Source organism: Amphiura filiformis, chromosome 6 (genome assembly GCF_039555335.1).
Source record: "Amphiura filiformis chromosome 6, Afil_fr2py, whole genome shotgun sequence".
Lineage (NCBI taxonomy): Eukaryota > Metazoa > Echinodermata > Ophiuroidea > Amphilepidida > Amphiuridae > Amphiura > Amphiura filiformis.
This window is the reverse complement of record NC_092633.1, coordinates 72,846,262-72,866,247: the sequence shown is the minus strand read 5'-3', so window position 1 is coordinate 72,866,247 and position 19,986 is coordinate 72,846,262. Positions and strand designations below refer to the sequence as shown.

Sequence of the window (19,986 nt, the reverse complement as noted above, 5' to 3'; positions counted from 1 at the left end):
GCTACTATAGTTTTGTCCTACTATAGGGCACTATCTGTAATTCACCAAATCATAAAATCTAAAAAAATCACTAAAGGAGTAAGGAGTGCCGACATACTCTGTAATGGAAAAAACTCAAGTCGAACCAATAAGGGTGTAATTTGCCATTGTAGTCACCATTGAAGGTGTTTGTCTGAACAGACACTTATAGCTAATGAGCTACTTTGAATCACATTTGTAAAAAAGATGGACAAGGGCCGAAAAACATCCATTAATTAAGTTAATTGACTTCACATTTGTATCATGTAAAATTGTACTTAAAAGGTAATTTTCAGCATGTTCACCAGTAAATGTTTTGCCTTTGTGTGACATTTTGTAAAGAATACATTTGATAAAAGAAATCATTTTAAAACTAGGGCCATAATTAAGAATTGGCAATTGCCATAACCATATTGTCATTTTGTTACAAGTAACAGCGATTTGATTTGCAATGGCTGTGAAAGGTGTATGTTTATCTAAGGGCTTTATGTTTTGAAAGTGCTAGCAAACTGCTGCTGTGTATAACCGCAAATTTCCAATATCTTTTCCACTTTATATCACCATAATATTTTGATAACGCTTACAGATTGACATTGGCAATGTCAGAGCACTTTAAAATCAATTTATACAGTAATATAGACTTATAGACATAAGTACCTGTAACATATACTAAAAAAACAAGCAATACCGCCTGTATATATATATATTTTGACCACTGAAACAAGTGTGGACTTGGAGAAGATACAAATTGCACCCCACTTTGACACTACATTTGCACTACCTCTATTGCATAAGATGTTGAAAATCTTATTCACAACTTCAAATAGTTGGAAATCCAGGAAGCTTGATCCCTGCTATAAAGAAATGTGTGCTTTTCAAAATAATGAAAATACAAAATAATTATTGGAATATTACTATATTTGCGAACATTTTTCAAGTTTTTTCAACTTCACCGAATTATTAGAAGCTCTACACAGCCATCTGAAACCCTATAATCTATGAAATAGGTAGGTCTATATATTTGAAGTGTGGTACTTTGTGCAGATTTTTCATACCACAAAAACTGAGAAGAATCAAGACTGACTGCCACCTATATTCAGGCATTGAGGAATAATTGGAGGTATTTGGAATGGGCTCACCTAAATTGCATTCAGATCTAATCATTGCTTCTGTGCAACACTCACAGTCATGAATGCAAAACGCATCATGGCGCGACGCACAAACATGTATTTATCATAAGATTTGACATAGGAATGTTTTGGTTTGAATCTGCATGTTGTCGGCAAGGACCAGATTGCTTGCAATTATTCCCCCATAGCTGGCAGTATTCAACGGCAGTATACAGAGCCTGGATTCTATCCTTCTTTATTTCTGTTCATATACAACCTGCCTACTTCCACAGCAATCCTTAGTACATAGAAAGCATATTGCGCCATGAGCTTTATGCTTGTAGCGCTATCTAGGCAAATTCAATCCCAGGAATAAATCCAATAACTTTTACAGGTTAGTTTGAATAGCAAGCTATGCATTAATCAGAATTACAGTATTGGCATGGGTTTTTGGATGCGTGTGGTTGTGTCCCTGGGTTTCTTTGATGCATGTCATTGCCCTTCGGAAGTTATTTACAGTATTTCTTGGTCAAATTTCAGGATTTCATTTCCCATTTCACAAGCAACAATTACAGAAAATACAATATCGCCAAACTTTGGGGGTGTTAACTGAGCTCAATCATCACAAACTGACTGACTTGATGTTGATGAAAGTACTGCTGGTGTCTTGGATTGAAGACATCTAAGTGTAGAAAAGAAGGAAGGTTGTATCACAACTCAGAATTAGTTGAAATAGTCTGATAGCAGTGTAGATTTCAATGTATTACCAAGTATAGCAGCCGGTTTTTTTTCTGTCATTTCTGGTACAATGCATGGTTAAACTTGTTAGAAAGTGACAGAAATTGTTTTTGTATTTCTGCAAGAGTAAAAAAGAAACATCAGGAAGACGGTAAGGATTTCCAATGTATCGCCAATCATGACAATTCATGTTATTTTTGGCTAATGCATTCAAACTTGTGAAGGCCTGTGGATAGTGTTATTGTTTCTTCAAGTTTTAAAGAGAACAAATACACAGCAGGAAGGCAGTGAGGAGTTTGAATATATCACCAATCATGACAACTTTGCGATTTTATACTTCCTTTCAACTTGAATTTGGTAGCAATGTTGGTGCTTAAAGGTGTTTGCGCCACTAGCAGGCTGACTAATCAACCTTTGTATGTGTGTGCATAGGCTCTGTGGGGTTAGCTTAGTGCGCACGATTTGATAGTGCAACCAGCGAAATTATGCTTGTATGTCACTATCAATCTCAAGGGGAAACACAGTGTAGATAAAGTATTCAAACTTGTCAAACATAAACAGGTATTCAGAAAGGGACACTGAAATGATGGTGCTTGTATTTCTTTTGTATTTTTTATAAGCACAAACGGTGCCTGTCACAAATTTTGGATATTGATGTTGAATATATGAGTCAGTATAAAATGAAGTACATTTTGGATTTATTGATGTAATTATATAAATTAACAAAGGAATAACAAATGAATGATGAATGGATGAATGAATGGAACAAACAAACAAGTGCACCAATAAACAACAAGCTAATGAAAGAATGGACTAACAAATTAGTAATATTACACAAACATTGAGTTTATGATGAACCAATGAACAAAAGAAGATTAACAAATCAATCAATCAATCAATCAATCCGAGTAATAATGGACAAAAATGAAACTTTTCACTCATTTCCAATTCTTTACCATAACTTGGAACTTCACACAATACTACTCTTGACTAAAATAAACCAGTAGATTATTAACACTGAATTGGGAAAATCATGTTATACTGTATTAAAGGGGGAAATCAGATTTGTATGAGAATGACTGATTGCAAGCAATGCTGTGAACAATATTCTTTGGTATTTATGACTTTCATCTCATATCCCTGATAGACTAAGTACTTCCACAATACAACATGTTTTTCTAACCACCATAACACTTACATTTAGTGTCTGTTTCTTGTTATTTTTCTTGCTTTTGTTGTATATAGAAATCAGAACATGAAATGGTTTTAAACTGCTGACTGATTGACAAAATAAAAATACACATAATATCATTCATTGAAATGGTTAAAATCACAGTTTTTATAATCAAAATTCAGATTTTGGTAGTATTGGCACAAGTATACATATGCTGGCACACTCTGTAAATGATAAACATGAAAGTCATCCAATAAGACAAAACCAGCCATTTCATCTGACAATAGTGTACACTTTCAACTTTGCAGCAAAAACAACTCAGATGTCTATTCTGGGATTGACATATAGAAATTAAAGTGTAAAGTCATAAATATGTAATACGCAAAGAAAACTAATATTTGTTCTGCAATTAGCTTCCATGCTTGGTTCAATTGTTTTATTGAAAACAGACTTTTTATTTAAAATATCTTGAAAGAAAAGTGTTAATTTATGCCAAACCATTTAGCGATTTTTTTCTCCTTGACAGCAGTAAAATTTCTATTCAATTTCCACTGCTGTTTTAGCTTATGATTTTACTTGAAAGCAGCTGACTACATATCTCAACCCTTGGAGATTTGAAGATTTCCCGCACAGATGGCTAAGCACTGTGATCTTTCTAAATGATAGTATGTTTTGAGAGAGTTATTGGGAAGCAAAAGCCATGCGGACTGCCAAGTTGGGTATCAGATGCAACCATCAGACTTAAACTTGAAAGGGATGAGGCCAAAAGCGGTACTCTATTTCAAAATCTCGTCAATCTAGAGAAAGATGGAGGAACTTGAACACCAGCCTTAACAACTCCTATAAATCTGATGAGCTTGCTACACTCAATAAGCAGATGGAAGACCTGAAGCTGGCCGATGAAATGGGGAATTACACCACCACCTGGAAAATCATACACTCGCTTTCTGGAAAGAACTCAAGGAAAGGGGTAAAAGTCAAAAAGAGAGATGGATCAGCCCCAACCAGTGACCATGAACTGCTTGAGGAATGGAAGGAATATTTCAGCTCACTCCTTAACAATGACAGTGGCACAGCAGCTTCAGAACTTCCTGCACCAGCTGTTGAAGATCTTCCTATTATCACTGAGCCCCCAACTTGTGAAGAAGTAGTCAAGCAATAGCAGCCATGAGGACCAACAAGGCAGCAGCATTGGACTGTGCTATAACTGCTGAAGCACTTCAGGGAGGAGGGGATAGCATGATTGATATGATTCTCAAATTCTGTATGGAAGTATTCTCAACGCTGACACCGCCACGTCAATGGGTCACAAATGTCATCATTCCTCTACCAAAGAAAGGCGACCTCTCTCTCTCATGACAAACTACCGTGGTATCTCGCTTATGTCCATTGCCGCAAAAGTGTACAACAAGATCCTTCTGAACAGGATTCGACCTCACATTGATCCCTTACTGAGAAGCAACCAGGCTGGCTTTAGATCAGGTCGAAGCTGTGCTCAGCAAATACACATTTTGAGGAGGATCATGGAAGGCTTCAAGGAGTACCAACTTCCCTTGACAGTCACTTTTGTGGACTTCAAAAAAGCCTTTGACTCCATCAACATGTCCGTCATGTTCTCAGTGCTGCGGCATTATGGAATACCAAAGGTTGTGGTCAATGCCATCCAGGTCCTCTACAAGGACTCCAATAGTGCCGTTATGGTAGATGGAAGTATCTCAGAGCCTTTCCAAGTAACAACTGGAGTGCTTCAGGGTGATGTGTTGGCACCATTCCTGTTCATTATCCTGGTAGACTACCTTCTGAAGAAATCAACCTCTGGAATTGACCCTGGAATTGTTACCTACCCACGTCGGTCAAGCAGGTATCCTGCTAGGATGCTGAATGACCTGGATTTTGCTGATGATATTGCCCTGTTGGAATCTTCTATAGCCCGGCCCAGTCACAACTTACTAGGACTGCAACAGCAGCAGCAGATCTAGGCCTTGTCATCAGCGCACCTAAGACAGAATATATGACTGCAAACTGTAACACTCAGCCAGCACTTGAAGTAGTACCATCAACCATGTCACAGACTTCAAGTACTTGGGTTCCAAGATGGGCTCTAGTGTTGGAGACCAAAAAAGAAGAAAAGCACTAGCCTGGGCCGCTTTCTGGAAACTGGAACGCCTTTGGAGAAGCCCATCCCTGCCAATCGAAACAAAAATCAAGCTGTTTGAGACAACTTGTGTCACTATCCTTCTGTACGGGTGCGAGTCATGGGTAATCACCAAGGACATGGAAAACAAGATCAATGCCTTTGCAACATCTTGCTACAGAGTCATGTTAAACATCAAGCGTGTGGATCGGATCCCAAATGAAACCATCTACAATCTGACCAACACCACTCCACTGGTTGCCAGAGTCAAGATTCATCAACTCAAATTTCTCGGCCATATACTGCGCCTTGAAGATGACGAGCCTGTGAAAGAATATGCCCTTTATATTCCACCACATGGGAGGAGGAAACCGGGACGGCCGCTGACACTGTACTTACAGTATGTACAGCACCTCCTGGGAGATACTGAAGGGATGCTGCAGCCAAACAAAATTGTTTCGCTTGCCCAAGATCGCAACAGTTGGAGAAAGCTTATAGTCGCCTGCTCCGCAGCCGACTGATGATGATGATGATGAGTATGTTTTGTCTTTGACCTGATGCGGTAGTAATGTGTTGTGTCCATGTAATGCTGAGTATTTTCCTCTGGCACCTCATATCAATCAAAAGCATCAATATGATCTCATCTAAGACCCCATGTAACATTTACACTTCCTCAATTTCTTTAAATGAATGGCGTACCTGATGCTTTGCCAATGCTATGGTTGATGCAACAATATGTTCATAAAAACTTATTCACAACATTGATGTAACCTACATTGCTAACTGGAACAGAGGTGATCAAGGTTAGTTGACCAAGTGGCCCCAAGCCTGAATTCTATTCTTGATGCTCATTTAAAGTCCCAACATTCCACTAGTTTCTTGGGATGGCTTCAGTTGTCATCTTCTAGGAGGGCTACATCATCAGCATAGTCCATATCAGACAGTTTTACCTCAGGATATCTTGAACTTGCATAGAAGGATTACAACTGTTGCTTTTAGCCAAAAAGTAGTAGAGACCATATGTCACTGTCTGACACCAGTGACAATTTCAGTTAGAAAGGAAGTCCGTTGATTGCAATGATTGCTTACATGAATAAAATGAATTTGGGTACATTACTATTTGTTGCTTACTTGTACAAAGAGGAAAATAATTGGCTCTCAAAGACCCTGCACATGTTTAATCTAAAATCTCGAAGATATCTTTGCCCCCACATATCCAAAAAGCAGACCTTTACCCCTCTACAATTGATTTTTGGAGCCTACATTTTAGACAACTTTCACAAAAAAGTTCATGATTTGGGCACATTTTATATTTAGAGCCTATCTAAAATGTTGACTTTGTTACAAAAAGGTTACTATTTTTTGCAGCCTTCCTGACTTATGGGGGTCAGCCCTCAAATTAACCCATGGCACCCATGGCATTTTGCCGTGGGTGCCCAACCCCACTGCCATAATGCTCTCAAAATATGTCCTTTAACCAAGGCAGTCACTTGCCGTGCCCTCTAATGAAGTTGCTGTCGGTGCCCCAGCCCTGCTCGTTCATTATAAAATTATCTATCTATGTTTGTGTGTGTTTTCTTCACTTTTGAGAAATTGCCCTGGTGCTCTTCTCAAATTTTCAACAGTTGCCATGATGCGCTCTTGAAATATTACAAACTGCTGTGCTGCCTTGCCTTTTCAGTGAAAATCCAAGACAATTATTAACTTGCCCTAAAAAAGTTGCTGTGCCCCTTCAGATCCTTAATTTGAGGGCTGATGGGGGTGCATTACCCCCACTCCTACAGGCCAGAACAGCATCACTGAACCACCTACAGCTGAGTTTTCTAAGATATGAACATATAATTGTGAACGGTTCAATTTTGCTCTAACTCTCCTCCTCATATTTTCTTAGCCACAGTATACACCATAAAATGTCGGCAGGAAGTACAAGTCAGTTTTTTCAGGAGTATTAAATACAGTTCCAATGTGTTAATGCAGAAGCAATTAATTTACTTTTAAATAGCGCTATTAATCAAATTATCATCAATTGATCGAATATATTGACTTAGCAACTTACATACATATACATATTTTATTTATTTCCATCATATCAAAATACATGCAAGCAAATTTAACAAAACGGCAAAATAGAATTTAAAAAAAAGATGGCGGAGATGTAACAAAAGGCAAAAGCCTGAATTGAGCGTTACACCACCTTAAAAGAAATATTAGGCTAATTAATATAATACTAGAATTACAGAAATTAAGAATTACACTCAAATACATTTACACACACACAAACAGATGTCTCAAGCAACAAAAGCAAGGTAATGTAGGAAAATAACTCACAAAAATAAATCATTTGATCAATAAGTCAGAATTTCGGATGTGATAAGAAAAATAGTTTCAACAAATCCTAAACCAATTATATACATGTACCACATACTGATTCATAATTTACAACAAAGATATATTATATGCTTAGATTTTTCTCCATGAGAAAAGACGACAAACGCTTTTTAAAAGAATTTAAATTTCGAGCCACTTTAATATCACGGGGAACGAGTTCCAAAGTTTCGTCCCAAAGTTAATACAGATTTAATTTTGTGTATTTCGAGTCTGTAATCAGTTTTGTTTCTCGTATCATATTTGTGAATACTTTCCAATTCCGTAAATAAATTATCAAATGATTGAGGAAGTAAACCAGTTTTATACTTATACATAAATATACCCAGTTCTTTGTTGTACAATTCGAAAATATTTAAGGTATTGTAGTTTTCAAACAAAGGCTTTGTATGGCATAGATAAGAGCTATTAGAGATGATTCTTAAAGCCCTTTTTTGATTTTTTTAAATTTTCACAAGGTACTCTTTGCTGGCATTACCCCATAACAATATTCCATAGGTCATATAAGGCAAAATTAGGGAGCAGTACAATTGATACAATGATTGGTTTGGCAAGAAGTGCTTAACTTTATTTAAGACACCTATATTTCTCGAACACACCTTATAAATTTCATTTATCTGTGATTTCCACGTCACATTCTCATCAATTGTTATACCTAAGAATTTTGCAGTAGAAACACGAGTTAATTTACAACCATCTAAGTGAATATCAGCATTTATTTGAGCGTGTTTTGTTCGATATGCTGTTCCTATAAGCATAAGGTTTGTTTTTGATGCATTGAGTGATAATTTATTGCATTTGAACCAATTGCATACTTCTTTTAACTCACAGTTCATTGTATCATAAAGCACATTTACATCACGATCAGTATGAAATACAGTTGTGTCGTCAGCAAATAAAATAAATGATAATAATTTGGATGTAAAACAAATATCATTCATATAAATTATGAAAAGTAATGGCCCCAGTATTGAACCCTGGGGCACACCACAAATTACATTTTCATTAGATGACACAACATTATTATACGATACATATTGTTTCCTATTAGAGAGATAATTTGAAAACCAATTGTGTGATACGCCACGAAAACCATAGTGATACAGCTTACTGAGTAATATATCGTGGTCTATGGTATCGAAGGCTTTCGATAGATCCATAAAAATACCTAGTGTATACATATCATTATCTATAGCCTCACTTATGTCTTTTACAAAATCCAGAACAGCCATATATGTAGCATGCTTGTTTCAAAAACCATATTGTTTTTTGTACAGGATGTTATTTTTGGTCAAAAAATCATAACATCTATTGTGCATAATACGCTCCAAAATTTTGGAAAAACACGGTAACACAGAAACAGGCCTGTAATTACCAAATATTTCAGGGTTGTCCTTTTTGTAAATGGGCACAACTTTAGCTATCTTTAAATCGTTTGGAACAACTCCACTACCAAGAGATTGGTTAAAAAGTATTTTTAGGGGGTAGGAAATTTCATTTGCAATTTGTTTTACAATATCAGATTTTATATTATCATGACCCGGACTCTTTTTGCTTCCAAGTTTACCTATTATTTTAGTTATTTCATCTTCGTCCGTTGGTTTTAAAAAACAAGTAGCACTGAAATAAGTTTTCTTAAGGTAAGTGTTATAATCGCTTCCAGTATGTTTGATACTAGAAGATAACGAAGGACCTATGTTAGCGAAATACTTGTTAAATTCATTAGCAATTTGTTTTGGATCTGTAATCGTTTTTCCATTTTGTACAAATTTATCAGAAATTGATTTTCGTGAAGACCTAATAATTGAGTTAAGAATTTTCCATGTATTTCTCATATTGTATTTTTCTTTTTTTAATAAGGTACTAAAGTAATTTTGTTTCGCCAATCTAAGTAAACTATTTAGTTTATTTCTGTACATTTTGTACTTTTGGATATTACCTTCAGTTGGTTTATTTAGTGATTTTTTATACAAAATATTCTTTCTACTGAATACACTTCAACAATGAAAATGTTATCCAAGGTGATTTTGGTTTGTTTTTTTCTAGTATGTTTTTTCAATTTCTTTTTTTTTATTTCTCATCGTACAATTGATTAAACTTATCAAGGAAGAAAGTGTATGATACATTGACATCTTCTGATGAGCAAACAATATCCCAATCAACGCAACTCAATTTGTTTTTAAAAACTTGTACATTTTGATCATTTATCTGTCTAACTTCTACATTGGTATGGGTTACATCTTTTTGATATATCGATAGATTTGTTGAGATGAAAATTGGTAAATGATCACTAATGTCAGTTAGAATAATACCAGCAATTTGCTTTGTATGGGAGTTAGTAAATATATTGTCAATAAGCGTTGCTGATTTTGAAGTAATTCGGGTTGGTTTAGTAATGCTAGGATACAAAGAGTGACTTGTCATTACACTAATGAAGTCAGAAGTAGGTGTATGGATGTCCTCATTCAACAAATTAATATTAAAGTCACCCATTATATACAGAAGTTTGTTTTCATGTTTAGTAACATTGGCTAATATGTTATCAGCAAATTGATTAAACTCATTTATATCTTGATCTGGCGATCTATATACAATGCCAATAATTACATTTTTTGATTTGTTACGCTCTATTTCAATAAACAAGGTTTCAGTATTTATAGGGTGCTTTACCTGGCTCAGATCAGTTCTTACAGTATATTTTAAACCATCTTCAATGTATAGGCCTACACCACCACCTCGTTCATGTCGATTGTTTTGTCGATTTGTGAGTTCCAAATTAAAACCATCTAATTGATAATACTCAAGAGGTTTATCTTTCAACCACGTTTCGACAAGGCCTATAATATTAAAATGAATATTACAACTATGTAAGAAGTCTTTGAATTTGTCGAAGTTTTTGTTCATGCTCCTTATATTTGCATTTAACATAGAAAGATTATTACCATTGATTTTCTTGTTTACTTCATCAATATTATCTTCTAAATAGTAATCCGAATTGCTATTACATAGAGTATTGTAAATATCACTTGGTATATCCTTTAATGGATTAAATACAAGATGTTCATATTTTTCTCTATAAAATCTGTCGATTTCACATCGCTATTTAGTGACATATTATACAATTCTAATAGATATTCTCTTTCATCTACAAAATGATTAAACGGGAGAGCAATTAGATCATTACATTTTATACAGTGCCAATATTTGGTATCTATTTTCTTACTAAATTCCTTGGCAGTCACATCACTACAACATTTGTGGACATATTTTTTACAAATAGAACATAGCAATTTCCTTTGATTTTTCTTTACAGTTTTGAGACACACTGCACAGAGACACGACATTTACAAAGTACAACAAGAAGAAAACTTAACAAGTTTGTTTGGTTTTTTCAGTCGCCTATGGCGCGCTAATCTTTTTTTATATTCCAATGTATACCTTTATACAGATTTGGGTGGAGATTTTTTTTTTTTACTAATCAGGGAGGTAACAATTTTTCTCACTAGTGGGCAAAAAAAAAATTTTAAATTTTTTTTTTCTTCAAAAACCCCATGCCACCCCTGGAAATCTAATGGTGCACCCATTAGTATCAACAATATATCCTTGTAGCAATCATATAGGCCGGGAATATAAGATCTAAATGTACTACTCAAAGTTTGTTTTAGATTAAAATACCAGATAGGTATGTTAGTACTTGTCAGAACATTATACTCCACATGCAAAATCTATGCAAAGTTGGTTTTTACACAAATCAAATTTCTTACGTTAGATTTGTATGGAAAGGGTTAAATACTGTCTGCAACTTTTATCTTTCAGGAAAAACAGATCAGGATTCATCATCTGTGTGTCAGTGCAGCAGGTTGTGCCCATAGGGAGAATATTGCAACAACAAGGGATTCAAAGAACATGTCACCCTATTGGTGTGGAAAATTATAAAAAAATAGCAGGTATGACCTGGAGGCTACTTTACCATGGTGTGTTAACTTAAAGGGTATAATAGATCAAAATAAAGATGATTGATTTGAAGTATTGAGTGAACATTTCACCATAGGCTATTGTATGTATATTTACATGGTGATATGCACATGTTAGAACATAAATGCAAGACTATTAGATCATAGGATTATATCTATATTTGAAACAACAGAAAACTTACATCAATATGTATACCAGCCATATTCCAATAACCTGGAAACCTGACAAGCATTCAGGGTAGACCTGGTCCAAGCACCACCAGGGGATGAGCTTAAGTATGATGATACCACACCATTCTATTAATATTTTCGTACATGTAGCACCCCTAAAAAAAATTCACCTTACAAGTTAACATATCCACTACGTTTTGCTCATTTTTGGGAAACAAAATTATTTAAAAAACAGAAAAAAATTATTTTGGACTCAATTAATCAAATTTTGAAAAATCACCCAGCATTTTTTCCCTATCAACATCAGATTTAAAGGTAAACATCAACAGTTCCTTAACTTCCTTGTATAAATGTGCTGTGGAATATTCTTTATAGTCTATATGTCTGACATATGCTCTTTCCACAAAAGAAATAATATGCTATTAAGAAACCCAGAGGGCCTGCTTGATTGAATTGAGCAGTGTTACAACTATTCAAACCGGCATTTAAAAAATGAATTCATCTGGGTAGAATGGAACAGGTGAAAATGATGGTAACAACAATAACAACAACAACAACAACAACAACAACAACAACAACAACAACAACAACAACAACAACAACAGGATTACAACAAGTAAACTCTGATGACATCTTCAAACTGAGGAATTATCCAATGTGCAGTTTTAAATTTGAAACAAATACATACACAATCAATTAAGGGGGCATTACACCAATTGCATTTTTTTTTGCATTTTTTTGCATTTTGCGAAGAAATGATAAAAAAATTGGACAAAGTGGTATGCAAAATGAAGGGTCAAATCTTCTCGCTCTATTGGTGGCATCGGTGTCAATGTAGCTTACATGCTTTTTAAGTTAGAAACCAAAAAAATGCAATGGGTGTTAGTAGTACCCCCTTAATCTTTTTGATTTAATGTGTACTTATACAGGGATCTGTGCTATATATATATAGTACCAGCACATTTTTATTGCCACTGAGATATATCAGAATCATACAATTCAACAAAGGGCACCACTGTAGCACAGTTCCTATCAGCACTTAGATTGTAATTACCCCCTATAAACTGCTCCCCAGTCCCTGTTATACCTGGGTGAGGTGAGGCAAGCAAGGTTAAGCACTCTACATTTGATTTGAACCCATGACCACAACCTACCTCACAAATACCCATTACACCCACCACCTTGCCCTCAAAGATTTAGCTCTGGGTGGTATCGTATCAGAGGAGTACACCATCTTACTAAACCTTTGTGACTTTTCTGAAGACATTTTGCATATAAAAATATTTGACCTGAACAAGTAGATTGAGGACAATGTCATGAAAAGCCCAGTTTCATATTTTTGCATCAGAACTTTAATCGGCTTTTGTTTGATGAACATTTATATGCCACCGTGACAAAAAAGAAGGCAAAGTTATAGTGTATATATATACTGTCATGAGAGGTTTTTGGTTTAAATTATGGGTCCTCTGTGAGATAAATAGTGCTATTTACTTGAGGGGTGCAACTGTAACAGAAAATAGTACTATTGATCTCACCGAGGGACCATAGCTTTAACCAGAATCTCAAACAAAGACAGTATATATATTTGTTTCATATACTTCATTAAGAGTGATATAGTTGACCTGTCCGGCTTATATTTTGTGTCTTAAATAAGTAGATAAAGTATAGGACTTGAATTATCAATTTGTGATGCTTCTGGCAAGGTGTCACAAGTCAATTCTCGAAATTGAAATATATTGATATTAATCTGTGATGTACGGCCCATCAAATACAAGCCAACCTATATATCCAGGGATAAAGTTGCGCATGCGTGAACTCTACCACCACATAGAAGCACACACGCGTTAACAGTACTTTTTATGGCCTGGAACTCCCTATTTATGGCTCATCTGGGGGAGTACTTATGGTAGAATTATTTTTGGTTATGTGATCCATTTTTAACCAATCGATGAACAAGAATATATTAATGAAGTATATCAATGAAAGAGATAAGAATTTAAGCAGTAATGAATGTAAGGATTTGAATGTGAAATCACCTCAAAAAGAACTCAAAAACTAAAGTATATTGGAACAAATACAGTACATCTCCTCTACACACACCCACACACAAATCATGTACCATTACGTCTCCCTTCAGACCACCTAAACTCAATCATTCCCAAATTGTGTAATACTGTCAACTATAATATTACATATGATATCCTTTTATACAACTACTGTCGCAGCCAACAGATCTTTTAAATACCCTCAGATTTATCTTAAATAAATTGCCGTCTTTAATTTCTCACAATATGCTCTGTCTGAGACTTTGTACGGATAAAAACATAATTCAAAACTGCCCATCACCATTGATCTCCTTCCAGCTATGTGACTATATGATTTCAGAAGATAACGTATGTCACTTGAATCCCGAATGTTATGAATTGATGTTATCATTGTAAGATGTACTTGGGGATCATTTTCTGATCTTCTTATTCTAAATGCAATCTTTTCCTCTATCAAATTTCAGTCTATAACCCTTTACAGCATCTGTTTACAGTAAATAGGCTTTATAATAGATACTACACCCTTGAAGAAAATAGCGTCTGTGTCAAATCAATCAGGTCTATTCATTCAATCTTTAATCATATAAAGAAAAGTACTTTCCTTGGTGCAGCTATTTTAAGAGTCTTGTAGGAATTGTAGCAATTCTTATGTTTTTCTTTATTTGTTGAAAATTCCCTAAATTTGGACAGTTTTTGATTTTTGTAGCCCACAGGGAAGGTGGGCTTTTAGTGGTGGTAAATAAGCTTAATATCTAAATTCAATCGCCAGGATTTTTTGATAAAGTGTTTACTTTTTGAAAAAAAAATTTCTTCAACTTTTTATTTTAGGGAATGTTAGAAACACTGCAGCTTAAAATAGAAACACTTGATTGGAAAAAAACTGGGAAGAGAATTTAGATATTAATCTTATTTATAAATTAAAGACAGAATTAAGAAGGCTAGTTTGTGTCTGATGTCACTGTCAATCAAACTCCATATGACCCTTGATTGGTTAATAGAGTGTAAAAGGAAGGTTGATTATCTCGTGAAAAAATATGTACTTTATCAAGGCAAATAGCAACTTGTTGACATGGTGCCTTCGGGGAAGAAAATGTCCTACTATGAAGAACTAACTTTTGAGATGGTTAATATATTTGAAGGTGCAAAATTAACCATATAGGTTATATACCACTAATAGGCCTGGGCGATACATGGAAATACGACGAGTAACTATTTGTTTGCATGGCATCTGAAAAGACTGCATTAAAATCACTGAAATTGATCAAGTTATATCATCATCACGGCACTTGTAACAAACCGTGCCGGAGTTTGATTGACAGCTGACGTCAGACGCAAGATTAATTACACTCCTGAAAGTTTGGTAACCATAGCACCTTTCCTGTTGGCTAATAAAATCCTAGAATTTGGGTAATTTAGTGTTTCTAGAAATAATCAACAAAACACAAAAATGTACCAACATTCTTTATATACTTACTTAATTAATTTTAAGATGGCAAAAAATGGCATAAGTCAAAAATCCTGTTTCAGGAAAAAACAAAAATTTGGCAAGTGGCAAGTAAGTTTTCTCACCAATACACACATCCTTATCATTTTCAAGGAATTATGTGCATGACACCATAGCCAATAAAGCCACCTAAAGTGGAAGAAACCACCACTTGGTGAAGTCACTTCATCAGCTGGCCTCACCCCATGTGATGTGATATGATATGATATGATATGATATGATATGACATGATATGATATGATATGATATGACATATGATTGATATGGAGATATTTATATATATACCCAGGAAGCAAGTAAACAAGAAGAAAAGAAAAGGGAGAAGGAAGAAAAAGAAAAAGAAAAAGAAAAAGACTGACACACAATTATAATACTAGAAGGTCCTTTCCTTCAACGACTAAACATCCAATGTTGATGCCCTAATGCCTACCACTTTGGTAACTTGTCAATATTTGTGAAGACAAGTTACAATACAGATTGCATTACGGTACACAGATGATTTTATATTGAAATTAGAAACACTTCATATGACACAAGTCTAAATCTTAAACCATTCCTGATTGCGATATATTGAAATTTTAAATTGAAAACCACTTCACAAAGTAACCAAATTTTGTATTATTTCAGATGCTTTGAATCAAACCCTTCAGAAGCTATTAAGAGAAATCTTATTTTAGAGGTAAGTGCTTTTGTAAATAATTGAAATGAAAAGAAATCCCCATTGGCTTAAAATTACACCTAATCATAGAAGATACTACTGAAATATTATGCAATAGCATATAGAGAGTGGTAAAATCTTTCCTTGCAGTTCAACTTCTTCAATGTTTCACTGATAAAAATTTGAATAATATACTCTTTTATTTATATTCATAGGTGTAATGGAGTGTCAAATATAACAATTTGTAATATGATTGGATCCACTTGAGCTAATAATGTAAATTGCAAATTTGTAATGACAAAATAAGGAGCAAAAATAGAAGAAAAAGAAGAAATGGGCATTTTGAAATATCATAGCTTCTTAACCAAGTACAGTATGTAGGCCCTATACTACACTTTGTTTAACCTTGAGTTTTAGGTGCGTCAGTGCAAACATGTCAATAAACTTCTACTGTACATGTGTATACAATTTGCATGATACATGATTCGGTACTGCAGCCAGTGGAATATCACCTAGACATCAATACCAAACTCAAGGTGAAACAAAGTATTGAGATACAGGGATATTGCATACCTGCCAAAATTGTAAAAATAAAAATCTGTACAGGTTGCCCGCGAAGCACACGCTCATCCGTAACACCGCATACATGCCAACCTTTGGAACTAAGGTCGGTGTCTACTTAGAGTGAAGCGAGAAGCAAAACAAAACTTTGGAAAAAAGAAGAAGTTATAGACCCTAAATTACTTGTTATTTAATGTTGCAAACCAGAGAAATACTACTAATAAAAAAAATAAAAAATTTTAATAGTTTTTGGCAACTTTAGAGAACCACTGGACCTATTTTGAAGTGCTAGGATCATTCACATGTAATTTGAAAAAGATTTGAAAAAAAATTATGAAAAAATTACAGTTTGTTATCCTTAATATGTAAACCATTAACTAGTGTTTACCTCTTCATGTATCACATATTATAGATGCATTTGGTTTTCCATGCATTTATAATATGTGCTACATGAAGAGGTAAATATTGGTTAATGGTTTGCATATATTAAGAATAACAAACTGTAATTTTTTTCGTAATTTTTTCCCAATTTTAAAAAAATTAACTGTGAATGATCCTAGCACTTCAAAATAGGTTCAGTGGATTTTTCCGATTTTTGAGACCTTTGACCTCAAAAAATTGGAACGAATCCGATTAAATCTGAATGGTTGGCAGGTCTGATATTGATGTATGCTGCTAGGCCATACAAAACAATGCATCCAAAACGATCCGATTGCATAATCCTGCCGAACTATTTAAGCAAAAAAACGCTGTCTGGGCGATGGTCACACAAATGGCTGCTGGTTGTCATCCAAGGGGTTGGTGGTTCAAAACCCGGGCGGGGAAAATAACTTTTCTTTTCATCTTCTTTGTTCCTTTATTCCTTCCACTTAGGCCAGAAGCAGAAAGGGAGTTGTAGTTATTTCAGACTAAAAAAACAATACAAAAAGGCCTCAACTAACCCTAAAGCTATTAGACCATATAAAACAATACGTGCTGAGTGACTGCTAGACAATAATCATCATATTGCGTAATCCTGCCAAAATCAGAGATGTAAATGGGTTGCTCTTCCATCGTTATTTGTTTTTCATGTTTAAGCGCTAAGGGACTTCGTGTAAAGCGCTATACAAGAGTCGTATTATTATTATTATTACTTGGGCAAAAAGCAGAAAGAGAATTGGGGTTAATGTACAATAATATACATTATTGGACTGACAAATTTGCTTGTTATATTTTTCAACCCCAGGCCAAGTCACATTTTTTCTCTCTGAAAATGTGAAGAATGTAAAACTGTGCTTGCATTCAAATCTACTGCTTCATCATCTTCCTTCTCTTTATTCAACAGCCCATCAATCTTGAGATCAATTCAAACCAGACTTTACAAGTGAGATCTGTGGCTATGTATGTTATATAGCCTACATCCAAACACCTTGAGCTGGATTTTGATGTGTGAACAGGATTATAACAAACATGTATGTGGGTGTTTGCTGCGACAATCTAGTTCATGATAATGAATGATGATGACCCAAATATGCAAATGAGCTTGTTAAATTCATTAACATGCATGTTATGTGACACAAAACTAGACAGAAATGTTAGATTAGTAGAAATGAGGCAAGTTTTTAGGTGTGTGCAGTGGCTAAACTTAAAAAGAAAACTTAAGAAAGAAAGAAAGAAAGAAAGAAAGAAAAAAAGAAAAGAAAGAATGAAGGAAGGAAAGAAGTATGGTTAATTGAAATTTTGCTTTGAAAAGTGAGTGACCATAAATCCCATTATTCTTCGTCAACATCCCCCATGTGTAAAAACAAATACCACAAGATGTGCGTAGATGGTGTGCAAGAAAGAAATCAGGTATACCACAAGGGCCAAATAACACATAGAACTAGGCTTCTTTAGAATAGGTCTGATATGCATAAAGAATATGCAAAACTTGAAGGAAAATCAAAACAATTGGTCAGTTTTGCATCAAGACTTTAGAAGAAGGGTTGGAATCTGGGATAAATGTTTGATCAGTTCCAAATAGGGGAACCTTTTTTAAAATGCTGAAGATGATATTACAAATATTAACCGTCTACGAGTGTAATGGCCTGGGAACAATACACCTTTCACCCCGGGGGTACTCAAGTTTGGTTTTGTTAGGGGTGTGCCGCTGAGAATTTGAAAGTGGACTCATCAATATACAAATTTTTCAAGAACTTTGGACCCATTGCTATACCAAAAGTCAAAATCTTCAACCCAAATTGTATTAGCATTTACAAATTTCCCCAAAATTTTGGCCAAATTTTGGGTAGATTGAGGGAAAATTGGGTTATTTTCCAAACAAATTGAGGATTTTGAAAAAAGGACCCATCCAGATACCAAAATTGGCCTACAAAAAGGGGTCATTGATATACCAAAAGGCGGAAAATGCTATCAATGTTTGCGGCAAATTTACTACTAACTTAATTGGTAAGTCAATGAGGTAACACAAATCTCGCTATGGAGCTGACTCTTCCCTGCACGTCAAGCCTACCTAACCAAGGTGCGGAGGTTTGTTACATATTGCATGTAATAAGTAATGTTGGAATGGTAAAAAATATCAAACGGGGGTGGTTGATAGCAAAAATATACACCAAGGAACTGTCTAGAATATATGTATGAGTGATATAACATATTTATAATGTTGATATGGTGATATTGCTGATTACAATATTGCAATTGCAAGATATGGGACACAATATGTATGCAAGAATGCAATATGTAACAGAAAGCATCACATATCCCACCTATATTTGGTGCTGATTACAGTAGACGGCTAGGTTGGATAAGGATAATGGTTGAGGTTAGGCAGAAGGAATAGGCAGGATTTTGGATTGGAAAGAAGGAAGGAACAAAGAAACACGGGAAGAACTCAAGAATACAGAAGAAACAAAGAGAAAAAACAAAAGAAAGAAAGAAAGAAAGAAAGAAAGAAAAAAAGAAAGAAAGAAAGAAAGAAAGAAAGAAAGAAAGAAAGAAAGAAAGAAAGAAAGAAAGAAAGAAAGAAAGAAAGAAAGAGCGCAAGCAAGAAAGATAGGTAGTCTTATGCAATTAATAAATAAATACAAAAGAAAGAAAAGAAAACATGACCAAAAAGAAAGAAAAATGAAAGAAAAGAAAAAAAGAAAGAAAAAGAACAAACAAAAGAAAGGATAAAAGAAAGAAGAAAAAATAAAGAAATAAAATTCTTCCAGTTCTGTCCACTTGCAGCAGGAAATAAAACCAATTTTATGTTGATTCGAAAATTGTGACTTTTTGGAGACTGATAGGACTCACAGAATGCATATTGATTGTTCAGTCAAGTAATAAAGTAGTAAAACATATATATTCAATGCTGGGTGAATTTTGTTTCCAGATTCAGTAGAAAGCCCAAATTACAATGGTTGAAGCCTGTAAATTTGTGGCAACCCTTATAGAAATGAGAGAATGATTGATAGCTGATGGACAGATAACACACTCACTTTGGTTTTGTTTCGATCACCAACGCCTGACTCTTGCATCTGATGGAATAAAACACA

The 19,986-nt window shown here is 34.7% G+C and overlaps 1 protein-coding gene across 3 annotated transcripts in view; it reads right to left on the bottom strand.

Annotated features, from left to right (window-relative positions):
- The window catches only part of LOC140155994 (mediator of RNA polymerase II transcription subunit 12-like protein), a 112,153-nt gene that overhangs the window by 9,612 nt on the left and 82,555 nt on the right, over nt 1-19,986 (bottom strand). For 2 of the 3 annotated variants that reach the window (XM_072179049.1, XM_072179050.1), the window contains exon 35: nt 19,930-19,968. The exons of the other annotated variant lie outside the window; for it this stretch is intronic. In XM_072179049.1, coding sequence (XP_072035150.1) covers nt 19,930-19,968 — 39 coding nt within the window. The remainder of the gene's footprint in view (nt 1-19,929; nt 19,969-19,986) is intronic. 3 annotated transcript variants of the gene reach the window in all.